We start from the raw sequence: 19,199 nt of genomic DNA, 5'->3' as shown, positions 1-19,199 counted from the left end.
CGCTCCAACTAAATCTAATTCAACATTTATGAACAAAAATCAACTCATTGCGTTATGTTAAGTTGATCTGGGTCGAGTTAGCACGGGTTGGGATGGTTTTTGGCCCCTTTTTGATAGTTAGTTTAAAATTTGACGGAAATTACAAGATTACGATGATATATAAACTTATTTTGGATTAAACTTTGCACTGAAACTACATACCGTTAAATAACTTGTCCAGTATAGGTTTTACGGGTCGTTCAGCTTCCCATTGAGCTTGTTGTGTTAATAAAGCCTCTTTGTAGATATAATTACAATATCCATTCGTTAAATTACTCACATACGCAATCATGGACGATACATCTAAATTTAATTTCTTTGTAGCTAAATTACAAAAATTATTTACATAAATTTCTTGATTTATCGGTTTATTTAATTGTAATTTTTCAATTATATCCACAAAATTTTCATTTGTTGTTACGGTAATTTCAGTAGTTTGTAATACATTCAAAAGTTCTGGTGTAATTCCTTGTGAAAAATGAAATATAACCTAAAAATTTCAGCAATTGCAAATTTTTCAGTAACTTTAGATAAAGCCCATCTTCTAAAATCTTATTGTCCCTTCAAAAAATGCAATAGGCAAATTATTAACATCCCCGGGTTTTTGTCTCCCTTTTAAAAAATTTAGGAGTTATTTTAGGTTTGATAGAAGATCTCTTAAGAAAAAGGGAATCAAACTACTTTAAACTTCTGCGGATGATTGGGGAAAAAAATACAAAATCACTCGAAATACATACTTTTGGATTTTGAAAACAAACTGGATACAATTTAGCACATTCTAGAAAATCATCAGCATGATCTACAATAGATTTAGTACCGTAACTTGTATCACCTTCAACAGCCTGCAATAATGATTTCGAATTTCGTGCAATTACTTTTATCCAAATGAATCCATTATGTGATACAATATCCACTGATAACTTTCGATCATTAAAACCGAAAGTTTTATCAACTTCAACACAGTTCGGTGTTCGATTCAATGTATCAACAACCGCTACAAAATGATTTAAATTTGTACATTGAATGTTTTCAATACGAATTGTGTTATTGAACTTTTTCTGAAATTTATGATAAATATTATAAATATCGTAAATATAAACTAAAAATTTAAGTTAATTTATATAATTTATTTGTTTACCTTTTTAAGAAAATTTAATTCTTGATTAATTTTTCGCTTTAATTTATTGACTCCATTTATGTGGCTTAAATTGTGTAATTTCTCTAATAAATTTTGACCAAGGCTTAGTTTTTCGATTAATAACTCCGGTAAATTTTCACAAGACATTTCCTCTTACTGTGACAGACTGTCAATTCTGTCATTTTTTTTCAGCATTCAAGTGAGTTTTGAGTTGTCTACAAATCAGGGTCTGTGGATTCCACAGACCTATATTACAACAAACTAACAACTCATTCTGGAAAACTTGTAATGGAAATTACAGCAATCAGAACTCGATTTCCCATAAATTACGATTGAAGTAATCGTTTTTATCTTTGCTATATTTATTTTTAACAAAGCAAAAAACAAGATTCGAGTTGGTAGTTTTCCGAATTTATTTTTCATAGAAATAAAATACATAAATACTGATATACATTAAAATTGAACTAAGTAATTGATTTAAGGCTACAAATTGGAATATTATGGAGCCCCTTGTTCTAATTTCTTTTTTAAACTTTCTGGCATCTCTGCTGGCGGTGGTCGTGGAATTCTTAAAGCTACTTTCACACCATCATAAATAAACCATTGTAATGCAGTTAATGTACCAATCATAACAATTCTAGTACCTAAACCACCCCATAATCCCGCAAAACCAATTTTCTTAACAATATCACCAATTGTTGCCCCTTTAGCTTGATTCAATTTTGAAACAACTGTATCGGCTGGATGTGAAACAATAGCACAAAATACACCAGCAATATAACCGGCCGTGAATGTAACCGCCAATTGTTCAGCTTTTGTACATTCCTCGCGTGGTTTTGGTACAACATATAAGTATAATAATTCCATTGTCTTTTCAAAACATGCGAATTTCACCATTGTATATGGAATTTGTCGACCCCATAAAGGTACAACACCTTTATAGAATGCAGTTAAACCCTCTTCTTTCATCATTTTAGGAAGAGCTTCACGTAATGTATTAGCAAATCCGGGAGTGGTTTGAATCTTCACTTTAGCAGCTTCCATTGGGCTTAAAGCAATATCTGCGAAAAATTCAGCTGATGCCGAAGCAGCTAAATATAATGCAACTCTGTATGTGTATGCATTTTCTTCTCCCATTAATTTTAAGTATTCTACTTTGAATAATTCATATAAACCGTATTTGAACGCACCCTGGGAAAAAGGAAACAAATTTGTCTTTTAATCCAGTAAAATCAATTTTTCTGGTGATTTTAGGAATTTTTTATCTAATTCAATTTTTAAATTGAATTTTAGGAAATTTTTCTAGTATTTTTAAATTTTCATCATTCAAAAAAAATCGGTAAAAATTTTATCTATGACGTAAAAACACCTTGAAGATAAAAAAATTATCATAAAAACCAAAAATGAAATACTCACTTGCATTGAATATCCAATTAATGTTGGGGCCCAACCTTTAGCTAAACCTTTCGCACCATCCTCTTTTAGAGTAAGTTTTAGCCCTTGGATTAGATTCTTATATTTGGCAGGATCTACTTGCATTCGACATTTAACTAAATCAAGGGGTACTACAGCAGTGTGTGTTGGCCCACAAGCCAATATGCCTCCGATAGCGCATAATGCATAATATTTATTCGATGCAAATTCGCAAGAATCTGTAAGGTTAGACATTGCTAATAAATGCATAGAATTCATATTAATTCATATTAAAGAATGTATTCATATTAAATCGAATATATTCCAGATTTTTATTTATCATCATTCTTTTTGGACGAAAAAAAAACATGTATTGTACTATTTCGTCATAGAAAACATTATACAACTTTAGATACTGCATTATACTTCGCTCAATTTTAGCTGAAATATAAAGTGGAAGGTCTATATTGCTAAAAATTAGATAATAGTCGGCTAGAGAAAATTTTTAACTTCAAAATTTTTTTTTTCGGAGATCTCTATATTATATTACCAGAAAAAAGGTTTTTGATTTAACCATGATCGCAAAATAAAATATATACGTACCACCTTGTTCAGATGTTGCTGCTGCAATTCCTATCGAATATTTCGATACTAATTCTGCATATTTTGGATCGAATGTTCGACTTTCTATAACTGATTTATCGGTAACTGAAGATGTGGTTGTTTCTTTACACTGAACTGAAGTGAATGGAGATTTGAAAGGATTGGACCACGATTGGTCAAATAAAGTTGACAATAAAGACATGCTTGATAGTTTTCTGAAAAAAAAGAATATTTATGACTGTTTAAAATTTAATATTGATTTGAATTCAACAAGAAATGTCCATCTCGCGAACAACCGGATTTCAGCGCGCAACGTTCATCTGTATTATTTTAAAACTATTTCCAAACTTCTTGAAAAAAAAACATTAGCGCTTATTTTTGGGCAATGGACAACACGCATCGGACATTCAATATAAATAATTACATTGAAAAACGAAATTATTATTAAATACACATTATAATTCGAAGGTCAAATTAATGTATTTTTATAATTAATATTTTACATATAATTAAAAATTTTCAAAATAAAACAAAATTGCTTACCTTTTGCGTAATTTTTTTTCAAATTTTCACCTGAAATTATCTTTTAAATATTTTAGTAATTCATATTTGGTTGTTTTTTTTAAATTCTATATAACAGTTATCTCTGAGAGATAACTACTGGAGTATTGGAGAGATAATAATAATATTAGTAATTAGTATTTTTATTCGGTATAGTTCAGAGTACAGAATATCTCACATCCGTACTCACCACTACAAAGAGTATACTTTTTCATCAATGAAAAAATTACCTATCATTTATTGAAAATGTAGACAATTTTTACTCTGTATATAACAGGCGTATCAGTAACTATTAAATTTTTTTTCTAGATGTCTTCTTCGAATTTATTAGGATCAAGGAAATAATGGCAATAATAATATTGGTTCAGTTCATTCGAAGATCGAAGATATACTACAAGATTCAAAGACATCTTAACCTAATGATAACCAACCACTTAAGTCAATTTTACTATACTTGATAACGAATTGTTTAAAATATGGGATTCATTTTTCATTTTTATCACCGCGGCTAAAAACAGTGCTCAACATCAACAATGATTTACTTTATTATTTATAGGCAATTTTTATTACAGATATGATATATAAATTACATAAAAAATAAAATAAAAGTCAATATTAATTCTATAACCTGTTTTTTCTATGGATTTATGTTAATATCGGGAATCGGAAATACACATTTCTTTATGTGTGATTGGAGGCGTTCATGGGGATCCTATTGTTACTTTATAAGGGAATTAATAAAATGATAACAAAAAATTTTACTGCAAAATATTAATTTATTAAAAAAATTATAACTAAAAATTACATAACAGTCTTATTAAATAAATCACAAAATAGAACGAAAAAAGTGTAGAATTAAATTACAAATTTATTTCTTTTTCTCCTCGACTGATTTATTTTCTTTTCTTACTGGACCAGTTTGCGTAATTGGAATTGCTCGTTCACCTGCTGAACCTTCAATTGCCAACTTTGGTGCGGATATTGTTAAAATACCATCTGAAGAGAGACTAGAAGCTATATTTTTACCATCATAACCTTCTGGTAACACATATCGTCTGGTAAATTGTCTTGAAATGTAACCATGTTCATCTTGTTTCTCTTCATGTTTACCCTCCACAATAATGTGATTATCATCGATGGCTTTTACTTGAATTTCATTTGGAGCAAATTGTTGTACATCCAATGATACTTGGAATTTTTCTTTGTCAGCCACTACAGTAGATCCTTGATCCAATTTAGCCAAAGCAGAACGCCATGGTCGATAATAATTTCGACTTAACATCGATGGTACTACAAATGGCTCCAATAAATCGTCGCTTCGTAATCCCAATCCAAAATGTTGATCATGTAGGCGAGATGGTCTTGCCCATGGATCGCTTAAAACGTCTTGAAAGATGAATGGAATTAGAGACATTATTTTTTAAATAACAATCACTTAACACAATTGAATTAAAAAACTTTAAATGCACTGTATATTACAGTATAGGTATAGATATAGAATATAGTGTAGAAACGCTTGGTTTACTTTGATTCGCACAGTTCACTAGTTGATTCACTTCTGACGGTAAAATGCACTGCACGCTGTTTATATACTTGTATTCATTTGTTCAAGAATATTCTAGCGTTTGCAGAATATTCGAGAAGAATCGAATTTGTTCGGCGTGTTGTTGTAGTGCCTGTTTATAATATAATGCATGAATCATGTTTATTCCAGAATATATATTAAAATTATCTATTTCTTTCTCTTTTATGTAAACTAAAATTTGTTATCTTTTTTAGAATATTCTGGACATTTAAAAAAAATATTTACTTGTTTTGTTATTAAAAATTTTATGATATTTACCAAATTTTTTCACATTTGTTAACAGTAAAATTTATTTTTGACTAAAATACACTTTTATTTTTTGCAAATGATGTACAAAAATTTGATTCCTATTAAAATGCAATGTTTTTTATACCCTACCTATAAATTTTAATGAGTATATTAAATTTTTAATTGCAATTTTGTAAGATTGTTAACAATAAAAATTTCGACTAGACTTTTTGAACCTGGAAATCTTGATTCAACGATCCAAACAAAATACATAAATTGAATGAATTTATTCTTATGTGCATTTATTTAAAAATTATTATTATAAAATATTGTATTACTTCTTATCACAATTGACCGGTTTTTTTGCATTTTTTCCCGTCTACAAACTGTCTATAGTAAAATAATTTGTATATCAGATGCATTCGTGCATTAATGTAGATTAATTTTTAGTTTGTAACGGCTCTTACAATATTTAGCGCAGAAAAATCACGTTTTGTTTAAGCTAGACCTCTTCCTAACTTAGATTTCATCTTAAAAAAGTTGAATTAAACTGGAATTAACTTTGCAAGGTTTGGGGGCTTTTTGATCTTAGAATAGCCTGCAATTTATTTTATATGTCTCTAGCTTTTTAGTAAAAATTATAGAATAAACTCAACAAATTTGAAACAATTTCAGGTCAAAAATATATGGCTATAATTTTTCAAAAAATCTTCATATTTAACCGAGTATATTCAGGGTGGTAAAACAGTTAACTATATGTTAATTCTTATATTTCATGTTTATTTTTAAAAATAACATCATCAATACAATCATAATTTTTATGATTTTATAATATCAACAGTCATTTTGGTATCTTCCCATAAATAAAACGTTATTTTTGTTATTGACAAAAAAATTATTATTGTACAAAATCCAGTTCGCAACATAAGCGTCTGGTATACAAAATATGACCTTGACAATATTATAAAGTCCACTCAACTGCACTTTTTGGCATCATACATTTATTTATTTACTTCATTATTTTTATTTTATGCAACATAATTTAACAAAGTTTTGTAATCGAAAAAAGAAGGCAAACCCACACTGGTACCCTTAAAATTGGCGTTTAAAAACATATACATTTCGAGAACATTGATGGAAAAGAATCAATTCTCAATATTTGGCAGGTTTCTAGGTAGGTTTTCCGAAACTATAAAAGATAAAAAAATATTGGCAATAATATTAACGAGAGGATGAACTTATTACATAATTTGCAGAGTTTTAGAGTATCAAATATAAAATTTATATAATAGAATTTCTAGAATTTTTATTTATTTGGAAAGAATATTCGAGTATTTTTTAGAATATTGACATACAAGTATGGAAGACTTAATTTTAAGTAACGGATAAAATAAACAATTAAATTTAATCAATCCTTTAATTTTTTTAAATTCATATTTTTTTAATTAAGATTGTAAAAAAATGCATAACATCTTCATAAACAAATAAAAAAAATTATCATGTTTGCTAAATTATTTTTAAAAAAATAAGTGTAATTAACAAATAAATAGAATTATCTAGACAATTCTAAAAAGAAATAAACAATTAACCTTTGTATAATATGAAAAGAGATAGTAAATAAATGAATAATACGTGTAGATATGGGATGTATATGGCAACGGCCGAACATACTTGAAACTTCTAGAATATGCTAGATTATTATGGTAACAATTGACTGTCACTATATAAAGCCCTGACAGCGTGCGTTACCGGCAGATTGCAATAGAAACTCAACGAGTACACAACTGAAAGCGAATCTAAGTGATTAAAAAGTGCTTTATATTCCAAGTGAATTTTATTGTGAATTTTGTAAATTAAAGTAAATAAAAAAAAATGTCTCTAATTCCATTCATCTTTCAAGACGTTTTAAGCGATCCATGGGCAAGACCATCTCGCCTACATGATCAACATTTTGGATTGGGATTACGAAGCGACGATTTATTGGAGCCATTTGTAGTACCATCGATGTTAAGTCGAAATTATTATCGACCATGGCGTTCTGCTTTGGCTAAATTGGATCAAGGATCTACTGTAGTGGCTGACAAAGAAAAATTCCAAGTATCATTGGATGTACAACAATTTGCTCCAAATGAAATTCAAGTAAAAGCCATCGATGATAATCACATTATTGTGGAGGGTAAACATGAAGAGAAACAAGATGAACATGGTTACATTTCAAGACAATTTACCAGACGATATGTGTTACCAGAAGGTTATGATGGTAAAAATATAGCTTCTAGTCTCTCTTCAGATGGTATTTTAACAATTGAAGGTTCAGCAGGTGAACGAGCAATTCCAATTACTCAAACTGGTCCAGTAAGAAAAGAAAATAAATCAGTCGAGGAGAAAAAACAATAATTAATATTTTATAATATGTAATTTATTTTTCTTAATTTTTTTACTGTTATTTTTTTTTTCGCTTATTATTAATTTGTGATTTTTTGTAAGACTGTTCCTATAATAATTTTATAAATAAATAAATAATAAATCTTCCTAGTATAAATTTAATTTTTGTTGTTTTTATTTTTATTTATTTCCCAAATATGTTATTAGTATCTTTTTTTCGAAGTTGAGAAGTTTTGGGCTTGTAACGTGTGTTGCCTACTTCAGATTGTTTACGGGCAACCGGACTCGAAAAACCAATCCAGTTCTTTCGAAAAAAAAATTAGAAGAAAATTTAAAAATCCGCTTGTTTAAGTATCGCTTGAAGGCGTTAAAAATCCCAAAAAACTCACGCAAAAAGAAATCATGAATGGTCTGAGATTGATATTAACTACTTACTTACTATTGAATAGCCTAAGATTGATTAATAGGTTGGCTGATAAGTCCCCGGTCTGACACATAGATGGCGTCGCTAGTATTAAATGCATATTATTTTTATATAGTACCAACCTTCAAATGATTCGTGTCAAAATTTGACGTCTGTAAGTCAATTAGTTTGTGAGATAGAGCGTCTTTTGTGAAGCAACTTTTGTTATTGTGAAAAAAATGGAAAAAAAGGAATTTCGTGTTTTGATAAAATACTGTTTTCTGAAGGGAAAAAATACAGTGGAAGCAAAAACTTGGCTTGATAATGAGTTTCCGGACTCTGTATTTTTTCCCTTCAGAAAACAGTATTTTATCAAAACACGAAATTCCATTTTTTCCATTTTTTTCACAATAACAAAAGTTGCTTCACAAAAGACGCTCTATCTCACAAACTAATTGACTTACAGACGTCAAATTTTGACACGAATCATTTGAAGGTTGGTACTATATAAAAATAATATGCATTTAATACTAGCGACGCCATCTATGTGTCAGACCGGGGACTTATCAGCCAACCTGTTAATTAATTTTATTGTTACTGTTTGTTTAATTTTTGGTCTTCTTTAGCTTATTCGAAAAGTATAAAAAGTATTAGGCGAATATAATATTTTGTATCTACAAATAACAAAACAGTTGATTGAGTTAATTGTTGAACTACCATAGAGGCGTAGACAGTGTTGATTGCTTTATTACATTACACATACATATAAGTCACACATACGTAACTGATATCCCCATATAAAACATACTATACAATCTACGCCTAATTTGCGCCCTGGCGGGTAAACAGTGATGTTTACGAAAAAATGTTTCAAACAAAAGTTGTTTATATTGATAATGAATATTTTTTACATTTAAACTTTTGTTCTATCTCTAATGGTTTACACGATGGGTCCTACGGATCCAAAAGTCAAGACCCCATTGACCTATGTTGCTCATTTACGAACTCGACTTCACTTTTTACGTCCTGAATACGCTGTAAAAATTTCAGCTTGATATCTCTTTTCGTTTTTGAGTTATCGTGTTGGCAGACAGACGGACAGACAACCGAAAATGGACTAATTAGGTGATTCTATAAACACCTATACCAAAATTTTGTTCATAGCATCAATATTTTTAAGGGTTACAAACTTGGGACTAAACTTAGTTTACGTTGCATCATGGAGTAGTTGCATATTACATATATGCATGGTAAAAAGATAGTACACAAATGAATCGCTACACTACGCTAGTGTATGCTTTTTAAATGCAAAATAATAAAAATGTCAAAAGTTGTAGTTGACAGGTAATTTTTTATTATTTTAAAGTCTGAAAATTGTAAAAAAAACTCATATTTGTCTGCATAAATATGTCTTAATTAATCAAAACGAATACATTTGAGTTAAATATGGATAAACAAAGTATTCCGGATTTGATAAGTACGCTTTGTCGTACATTATTCAAGTCTCTGGTAAACGTAAATAATTTACAAGAAAAAGAAATCAATGCGATAGTTTCTCATTTAAAATCAAAATCGTTTCATATATTACTAAACGATAAATGGCAATTTGGTAAGAACGAATATTTCTTGGTTGATGCATTTGATTATAAACTTTTGGGATTTATTTTTTAGAAAATAGTGATTTCGGTCGTGAATTTCATAATGATATTGAAACTGAGCTGTTAATTTGTGAAATATCCTTTTTAAAGAATCATAATCGACAGAAAGCTGAGAAATTTAAGAAATGTATTAGTAACATAGATGTGAAAGCTAATGAAAATATTTTAAAATTACTTTTACTTTTATCGAATAAGAATATATGCGATAAAGACGAAGATGAAGACGAAATACCGGTAAGTTGAATACTATTACGGAGAAAATTAGGCAAGGCTGAGGAAGTGATAGGTTACCCAACTCTTGCATATCGAATTTTTTTTATATTATCCAGTCAAATTAGTCCATAAAATATAAGTAAGGTTACAAAAATTCCCATAGAGCTAAAAATTGGTATGAATGTTCAGAATACTATTATAAACGAATTGTGAAAAGTCCCAATCAATCCCACTTGTGCAAAAAATTTTATTGAGGGGGAAAGTTTGCAAAAATAGGCTTTTCGCGTTTTTCAGCAAAACGATGAGTTTTACAGAAAAAATTAGAGATAAGCCGATTCTCTACAAAAAGTGTCTCTACACCTTTTTTCGTAAGTATTGCCACTTTCGTGATATAGCGGTTCAAAGAATTGAACAAATTATTTTTTTCGTAATACATTTTTGAACCGTTATACGAGTAAAAATATGAGGATTTATTTTTGATGAACCAGCTTCTTCTTATTGGCGCTGTCTTTTCACAGCATCAATGCTACCCTTTCGAGTATGATTTTTTCGATACTGCACATGAATTTTTACAGATGTCTGGTCTTTCAGGTACTCCGAATTCACCACCTCTTTCAATACTTACGACTAACAGTATTTTGTGGAGTATGAGACCTTTGAAACGAGGCAGGTAACGAGCATCACCACGCTGACAATTGAATGGCAGACAGATGTTACTCAGGCCATGCTACTAAATAAAAATAGGGACGGAGTTCTTGACGTTGATTTATATTCTTAAAATTTTATAATTCGTGTGTATAAGATATAGGGACTCATATTTTTACTCGTATAACGATTCAAAAATGTATATAAACGTGCATATTACGAATAAAATAATTTTTTTCAATTCTTTGAACCGCTATATCACGAAAATGGCAGCACTTATGAAAAAAAGTGCAGAAAATTATTTTGTAGCAAATTGAATGACCTACAATTTTTGTCTAAACTATTTTTGCTGCTAAACTCACCGTTTTGCTGAAAAACGCGAAAAACCTATTTTGGCAAACTTTCCCCCTCAATAAAATTTTTTGCACAAGTGGGATTGATAGGGACTTTTCACAATTCATTTATAATAGTATTCTGATCATTCATATCAATTTTTAGCTCTATGGGAATTTTTGTAACCTTCAAAGTGTATAATTTGACTGGATAAATAATTCTTGTTTTTTGATACATATTTTTTTATAGAATTTTAGTGATCGTAAAATTTATGAATATGTACCCGAAATTTATCCACATTTTCACGGTATTAATACCCTAAAATTATCCAAATTCAACGATTCCCCATACATCGATCAAAATCTTCTCGATATTCAACCACTTGGTGAATCATTCTTGTTTCAAAATGATGTAACATGTAATTTTCTTTATCCAAATTTCCAAAAAAATGAAAATACAATTGATTATATAAAGAGTGCGTCACAAAATCAATTTAAAAATGAAAATATTTGGGATACATTATTAAGTGAAAATTGTGTTTGGGAAAATTTAGAAAGCAGTGATGACTTTTTGAATAATCGGAATACGTTATTTGAATCAAATGTTGATATTATTTATGTGTTGTGGAAAATAATTTTAAGGAATCGTTCGAATTTAGTATCTAGAAATATTGAATCGGAAACGTTTAATGTGATAAGTGTAGATCAGTTTTTAATTGATGCTAAAAATCTTTTAGGTAAGTGCCATTTAAAGATAACAGATAAATAGGGTATTATTGTTAGTCAAAAATAAATCATGAAATTTGAAAAAAGTTAAAATTTATGTAAAAATATACTTAAATATCATAGTCATAAAAGCACATTTTTCTTTTAAAATATTGAAATTAAAAATCGTAATTTTTAAACTGTATATTACGTGATCTAAAACGCGGGTTAGCTCGACTGCTGTGATGTCATATCGGTATGAGTCATAGACCATCAATTAGTTCAGTGTAGACAGCTGGGTATAATGTATACATAGATAATAAGTATTTAATTATTTATATTTATTATAATCAGATGTCTATGAATATATCTGTCATACTTATTTGTGTTATTTCGAATAGTGATGCCCATATTACGTCATCAAATTGGAGGCCCGCGTTTTTGACAGTTTAAAAAACGTTTTTTATTAGCAAAATCAACATTTTGAAGTACTTTTTCAAAAATAGCAGAATACCCTATTATTGTGATAGAATGACTGCCTTTTTAAACACTCGAAAGTAGAGATAACAATTTTGCACGAAATTTTTTATTTACCTCTCATCAGCTACGAATATGAGCTATTTTTAGCCACTTACTTTGAGTATCATCTACAACCGCATAAAATTTCGCACTCCGTATTAAGATCCATCTATCTCCATTACGAGTGTTTAAAAGGACAGATTGAATTCTAAAGATCTAAAGATTGGAGTATTTTATATTTTAATTTTTTAGTGGGTATAGAATCGAATTCATTTCGTTGGTCAGAGGAAGATGATAAATTTATTATAAAAACCGGTTTATGCGTAAAAGGAATATTACCACACACTTTTCATCGTTTTTGTGAAGAATTGATAATGGCTGGAACATTATTCACACGATTATATGCGCTATTATTAACACCAAATAAGGAAAATGGATATACATTCAATGTAAGAATAAATTTTTATAGAATTAACTGAAATTTGACCCAATTTTTTTCTGATCGGTTTCGTGCCCAAAATAATGTGTCACGTGCAATTGGTTCACCATCCCTGATTTGACCCATTTTTTTGAAATTCGTTTTAAAAAAATCGTAAAAAATCCAAAAAAATTGTTGTTAATGATTTTCCCAACAGCTGTTATCTGAACTTAGTGCTCGGTGGCGTTCCCAAAATAATGTGTCACTTGCCATTGGTTCACCATCCCTGCCGTAAATCATCCCAATCACTTTTTGGATATAATTTTACTACCATTTATAACCAATTTAATCGATTTGGGTAATTTTTTTTAGGATTTGTGTTTGAAATTACCAAAGTTTTTTAATTTTTACCGTTCAAATGTTCTACTTTTCAATGGGAATTCTTTAAGTGATTTTAAAATGTATACACGAAAATTATTAGAAATTATCCAAAGTGTTGCAAGATGTTTCTTCCAAAATATAGAAGCGAAACAAATATGGACTGGTATCGATCTATTTAATAATATATATCAAGAATTTTCTCGAACAACAAAAAATGATTATCTATTTATTGTACATTATTTCTTATTTCATTGTTATCAAAATTATTTCCGACGATTTATAAAACCTTGGATCATGGATGGAAATTTAATTGATCCATATAATGAATTCTTTATTAAAAAGAATACAAATTTTGCGCATTATCGAAATCGAAAATATTGGACACAAGGTTTTAAAATATCATCTGAAACAACAATTCCATTGTTCCTGAAAGAATATCTTAATTTAATATTATTATGTGGGAAAAGTGTGTGCTTAGTGAAACATTGTTTTCAAGATTCTGATTTGCCACAAATCGAATCCAACTCAATGGAAATGGATCTATGTGCATCGGAAAATCAATTAGCTAAATTAAAAGAAATATGTGATCAAAATTATGAACACGGTTTAACGAATACCGGTTCGATGGCTTCGTTTCAAAATATATTTGATACTAAAATTCAGATAGCTGATGAACTAAAAACACGCGCAGCGGAAACACAAATTTCCACTTTATTGAATATACAAAAACAAATTCAAACTAAAAGAGAATTAAGAATGCAAGAGAAACGAAAAGTTTGGGATGAAGTTGAAAAAGAACGTAAAACAAGTCAACTTCTTAAAGATTTAATGATTTCCCAAGAGATCCGTACAGCTTTGGTTGAATATAATGAAGAGAAACATTACGAAAAGGAAAAACAGAGATTAATCAATTTAGAAAAAGAAGAACTCATTACGAAATATGCGAATTTAACAAAAACATTAGATTTACAACATTCATTCTTCGATAATCGAATCGCACTTTTACAAGCGTATCTAAATAAAACCGCTTTAACATTACCGTTAACTAATATTACAACTAGCGAATCGAATACCATTGAATCAATCATGGTCGAAAATATAACAAATTCAAATAACCAAATTACATCGTTTGACGATAAAAATAAAACAAAATTATCGTTATACGGTTTAGGTGAAACGAAATTATCATTTAATGATAATTTAACAACACCCACGAATAATAATTTAGCTTGGAATATCATGGAAATGACGACGAATATTGAGGAAAAAGGAACTACAATTGAGAGACAAATTGCAGCTGTCAAGGATAAAGTTATCGATGAAAGTAATGAACAAATTAATTACACGATAATAGAAGAAACAATTGAAACAGTACCGAATATCTCGAAAGCAATTCCTGATTTAACAAATCCATACATTGATAATAAGTTCAATTATGATATTGAAAAATTAGATGAAATATCCGAAACAAAATGGGATGCATTAAACTATGAACATAAAATTGATCCTATGGATCTTAAGCTTGAAAATTTAGAAAAACAAAATCATCCGATTAAACCGTTTGATGTATTGAAAATTATTTATTCATATTCGAATACGATAACAACTAATGAAAAAGTTCCTGAAATTAGTATACCAAATTTAAATTTAGAATTTGATACGGATTTCAATTTATCAAATTGTAAATTATTCGATTTACATGCCGAACAATCACTTTTAATGCCGTTAAATACACAGTTGACTATGTTAAATACACGATTAATGCAACATTTTTTAAATGATTTTAAAATTTTACAACATTTCCACACACTGGGTAAGTTTTTTTATTTTAATCCCTCAGAAATAAAAATCTATTAATAAAGACCTGTTTTAGTTCTTTATTTCTTAGAATTTATAAAATCTCGTTGATTGTTCGGTGCAGTTCTCCGGCTCGAATAAGATAAGAACGTAGATGAATGCATTAACCGAAAAAGCACTTTTCGTAGATGCTAGGGACTTATTCGCGCTACCCCTCTTATGTTATTATTATTGTTCAATTAATTTGTAAATTTTCTTTGTTGTAGGTGATTTTTATTTCTTTTTCAATTCCGAATATAAACATAATTTTACAAAACAATTATTTGAATTATTATATTATCATAGTAATTATCCAAAAGAAGTATTTAATTTAAAAACATTATATGAAATCGTACAATTTAGTGTAAATACATATCATCCAAATCAAAATAATAATGAATTTAAAGATCGTATATCGTTACAATTAATTACAATGCCATCGGTTTTAAATTTACAATCTGTTGATCTATTAAATTGTTTATCATTAACATATCAAGTGGAATGGCCGTTAAATATTATTTTTACTGATAAAGTATTACAAAAGTATAATACAATATTTCAATATTTATTAAAATTACGACGTGTACAATGGGTTTTAAATGATTTATTATATGTAAGTATGAAACTTTTGTATTTTATCACTTGTGGCGCTATAAACACTAGAATATTAGTGTTCCTGTGAATTTAACCCTTCGGACTGGTCTTTTTTCGTAACGCAATCATTACTCTTGTGATGAGAGAAAATCTTACTAGATTAAATTTACTTACTTATTAAATGTTCTGGATAGATTATGTCGCTTATTATTAAAACAAAGAATATCTACGGAGATAGCCGAAGTATAAAAATTCACCCGAATTGCAGTCTTTTTTAACCGACTTTTCTGAAGTGATGAGAAAAACTCTAATTTTTTTTGCTTTGTGAGTTTTAAAAAATAATTTAATTCACTATCTTGTAAAGCATGAAATTTTGTGAAGATAAATTAAAATAAGACTGAGAGAATTTCTCTACGCAACCGTTTTAAAAGGACAAAGACTGGACCAATCATCTTAGTTCTAAAATTGAGACGAGCAATTAAACTGAGTCATATACTCCAAGTTTGCTGTTAAATTTAACATATCAGATAAAATTTGAAAGTTATATTCTAATCGTTTTTGTATGACGTCATCAAAATTCACTTTACTGCAATTTGTCTACCAAGCTCCTACAGTAAGCCACCTTGAAATTGATTTTATGCCATACTTACCTCCTTTGTGTGATGATAGGATGTCATTTTAATTATTCTAAATATTAATTTTTGCAGAAATTGAAATTCGCCCAAAAAGAAATGAATTTTGATGATATAAAATTAATGCGTTCACCACATTTTAAAGGAATTCAATTAATGCGACATATCATGAACACATGGTTGACATTAATGTTGTGCCATGTGACGGAAGTTGTCTTACACAGTTCATGGTATGAATTCGAAAAAGATTTAACAAAAGCGACAACTATTGATGACATTTATCATACTCATAAACAATTTATAAAGGATGCTGTTTTTAGGTAAAGTATTTTTCTGCTTTGCATCGATTCAAATTTACCATATTTTCGTTTCTAGTTACTTAACTGGAACGAATTATAAATTGTTTCGGTCATTAATGCCAATAAAAGTTTATTTTGTTACTTTTTTCAGGTGTTCATTGAATGATAATTCAGAATTTTATATGCAAAATGTGAATAAAGCATTTGAATTAATATTTCAATTTCATGATTTATTTAGTAATCGCCAATTTCATTTAAAAGATGAACAATATTTACATCCAAATTATTATAAATTACAGTTATGTTTTAGTAATTTTAAGGAAATGATGCGTTACATAATAAAATTATGCGAAAAACAAGTACGTAAAGAATATCAACCACATTTAGATCAAATTATTAATATACTTAATTTTAATAATTATTTTGATTAACAAAATTAATATTTATGAATTAAGTTTATTTATTTATTTGTTTTTTTTTACAATTAAAGTTTTAGAATTGTTATAAAAAATGTTTACGTTATAAGATTTTAACTCAATGATGTTAGTAAATTTTAACAAAAAAACTAACTTGTATTTTATTATTATTATTATTATTATTCTTTGCCGTGAAATGATCCTGACTTCCACGTGCTTGTATCAGGCATTCCCGTGCGCGGGAATCATCCAAGGGAGACTGTTCAAATTTTTATTAATCATATTAAGTTATAAATCATTGGCTTCTACATTGCCGTGTATATTGAGCGAGGCTAAGCCGTTTAGACGATCTTCAGACATTGTTCATCTTAGGTATGGTGCAAACTTGAAAAGGAGGGTTCATTCGTCCCTGTTGTCACAGACAAAACTGCGAGAATGCGAAGCATTTGGTAGACATTTGGGATTCATTGCAAATATCGAGTGCTTCGCGTGAATTTTTGACGTCCTGCCCGGCTATGGGTTTTTTCCAAAGTTGAATTTCGTCGACTCAGATGCCACAGGAATCATCGTACAAAATTGAATAGACTAGTTCAAAACTTTGAGCGAAAAAGGCTTCATTAAAATTTTGTATTTGGTTGGGAAAGAGATAAGCAAAATTTGATTCTGTAAATCAAAGAGCATAGGATAGAGGAGAAGCAGCCCATATGAGCTAATGTAAAATCGTAGTATACGAGTTTCAGCGCCTCTACCGAGTCAGGCTTTCAAACTTGATAGTTAATAGTCACCCCCGCAAAGTAGTTAAACTTAATAGCCATACCCGCAAAGGCCTACAAACTTAATAGTTGATCGCCTCAGACTCCAGATGTCACTTATAATTATACTTCTGCTTCTTGTCTATCCTATAGTCTTTGCTGTAAATGTAACAGAAAGAAATTGATGTACAGTATGTAGATTGTAATCCGGAAATTAGTTCAATTGAATCAGCCTGTACTTACGAGCGTTCAATCTGTTTTGCCGCGAGCCTTAGCTTGTGCAATTCCATGTCGTATTCATCGCAGATATCGCTTACAGTTTAGAAAATTTTTCTGCACTCTTCGCCAGTGTTTCCTCGTTTTCAGTCCGCTGCTCTCGCCAAGATTAACTTTTTCTGTTTCAAGTACTCGACTTAAAGAGAAAGTCAAAGAATGCATCGATCTCAAAATACGCATGGATATCTGACTAGTCAGTGGAAATGCGTTTCATAAATGGATTAATTTACAGGACCATGTTGTTAATTCAAATATGGAGAGATTCTCATTGAAGGGAAATCCCCCTGTGCGCAAGGCCTGACAAAAAGGATCAAGAAACTGGTGACTTTAATAACAATAGCTTCATAATTATTCATTCTTGGAAATTAATTGTACTAAACTAAATTAATTTTCTAAATAAATTAATAAATGGAAATAATTTCATTTATACAAATGTTTTCATTCAAACTAAAGGGTGTTGTATCGATTAAAAAAAAAAATAGCAAAGTTTATTGTTAATGAATAAATTAGAAAGTTGTTATAATAATTTATAAATTATAATACTGAGTGTATTAGAATATTACCAACTCATTTATATACTTGGAAAATTGATTCTTAATAAGAGGAGTGTCTTTTTGTGTTTTATTTCACTAATACAATATAAAAAAGTAGGTTTCAGCGGGCACATTAACCCTCGACATGACCCCAATTGACTTTTGTTTTCGGGTCATAAAACGAAACGTTTAAAGCGACACCTGTTAACGATACAAAAGTTTTATTGAATCATGTAGTATATTAAAGAAATGTTTTATAAAAAAAAAAAAGATGCAGATAAATCGAAATTATTCTGAAAATTAATAAATAGGAATATATTTAAATTTGGAAACATGTCGTTATCAATTTCGGATAAGGTTTCATCTAGCTATGTTTAAAAGAAAGAAATCTAGAAATTACAATTCTGTGTTATATGACGTCTAAAAAATCGAAAGGTCAAAAGGTTATATCGGAACTAGAACACTTTTCTAGTCACATGGGATTTGCTAACTGTAGTTCGTTGACTTTATCAACAATAGGTACTGTTTAATCCAGCGAATAACCAGATCCCAACGTGCAACGTTCTCTATCGAGTTTCTATATTCTGTATATACTATCACTGTCCAGTTTATACGTTGAATACACAATAGAATCT

At 29.2% G+C, this 19,199-nt stretch overlaps 4 protein-coding genes across 5 annotated transcripts in view; 1 reads left to right on the top strand and 3 right to left on the bottom strand.

The window, feature by feature from the left end:
* The window catches only part of LOC123298276 (UPF0415 protein C7orf25 homolog), a 2,279-nt gene extending 904 nt beyond the window's left edge, over positions 1–1,375 (bottom strand). Inside the window, exons 1-3 of the mRNA XM_044880237.1 lie at positions 1,178–1,375; positions 777–1,097; positions 202–529 (exon numbers count right to left, since the gene is read on the bottom strand). Coding sequence (XP_044736172.1) covers positions 202–529; positions 777–1,097; positions 1,178–1,324 — 796 coding nt within the window. The 5' untranslated portion in view covers positions 1,325–1,375. The remainder of the gene's footprint in view (positions 1–201; positions 530–776; positions 1,098–1,177) is intronic.
* A 191-nt stretch (positions 1,376–1,566) lies between these two features.
* Positions 1,567–3,775, bottom strand: LOC123297411 (phosphate carrier protein, mitochondrial-like). Of its 2 annotated transcripts, none has more exons than XM_044879059.1 (4): positions 3,737–3,775; positions 3,194–3,408; positions 2,594–2,829; positions 1,567–2,368 (listed from the first exon to the last, which is right to left on the bottom strand). In XM_044879059.1, exons 2-4 carry the CDS (start codon positions 3,393–3,395, stop codon positions 1,676–1,678), a joined length of 1,131 nt encoding a protein of 376 aa, XP_044734994.1. In that variant the 5' UTR covers positions 3,396–3,408; positions 3,737–3,775; the 3' UTR covers positions 1,567–1,675. The 2 variants fall into 2 exon arrangements, with proteins under 2 accessions (XP_044734994.1, XP_044734995.1); XM_044879060.1 differs by having other exon boundaries at positions 3,194–3,412; positions 3,733–3,752.
* An 824-nt stretch (positions 3,776–4,599) lies between these two features.
* LOC123297387 (protein lethal(2)essential for life-like) lies at positions 4,600–5,323 on the bottom strand. The gene has a single exon (XM_044879027.1). It carries the CDS (start codon positions 5,166–5,168, stop codon positions 4,623–4,625), a length of 546 nt encoding a protein of 181 aa, XP_044734962.1. The 5' UTR covers positions 5,169–5,323; the 3' UTR covers positions 4,600–4,622.
* Positions 5,324–7,309: 1,986 nt separating this feature from the next.
* On the top strand, positions 7,310–7,986 carry LOC123297470 (protein lethal(2)essential for life-like). The gene has a single exon (XM_044879139.1). The coding sequence runs from the start codon at positions 7,440–7,442 to the stop codon at positions 7,962–7,964; it is 525 nt and encodes a 174-aa protein (XP_044735074.1). The 5' UTR covers positions 7,310–7,439; the 3' UTR covers positions 7,965–7,986.
* The last annotated feature ends 11,213 nt before the right edge of the window (positions 7,987–19,199 follow it).

Source organism: Chrysoperla carnea, chromosome 4, assembly GCF_905475395.1.
Source record: "Chrysoperla carnea chromosome 4, inChrCarn1.1, whole genome shotgun sequence".
NCBI lineage: Eukaryota > Metazoa > Arthropoda > Insecta > Neuroptera > Chrysopidae > Chrysoperla > Chrysoperla carnea.
Note: the sequence above shows the minus strand (reverse complement) of the source record. Positions and strands in the feature narration are given on the sequence as shown.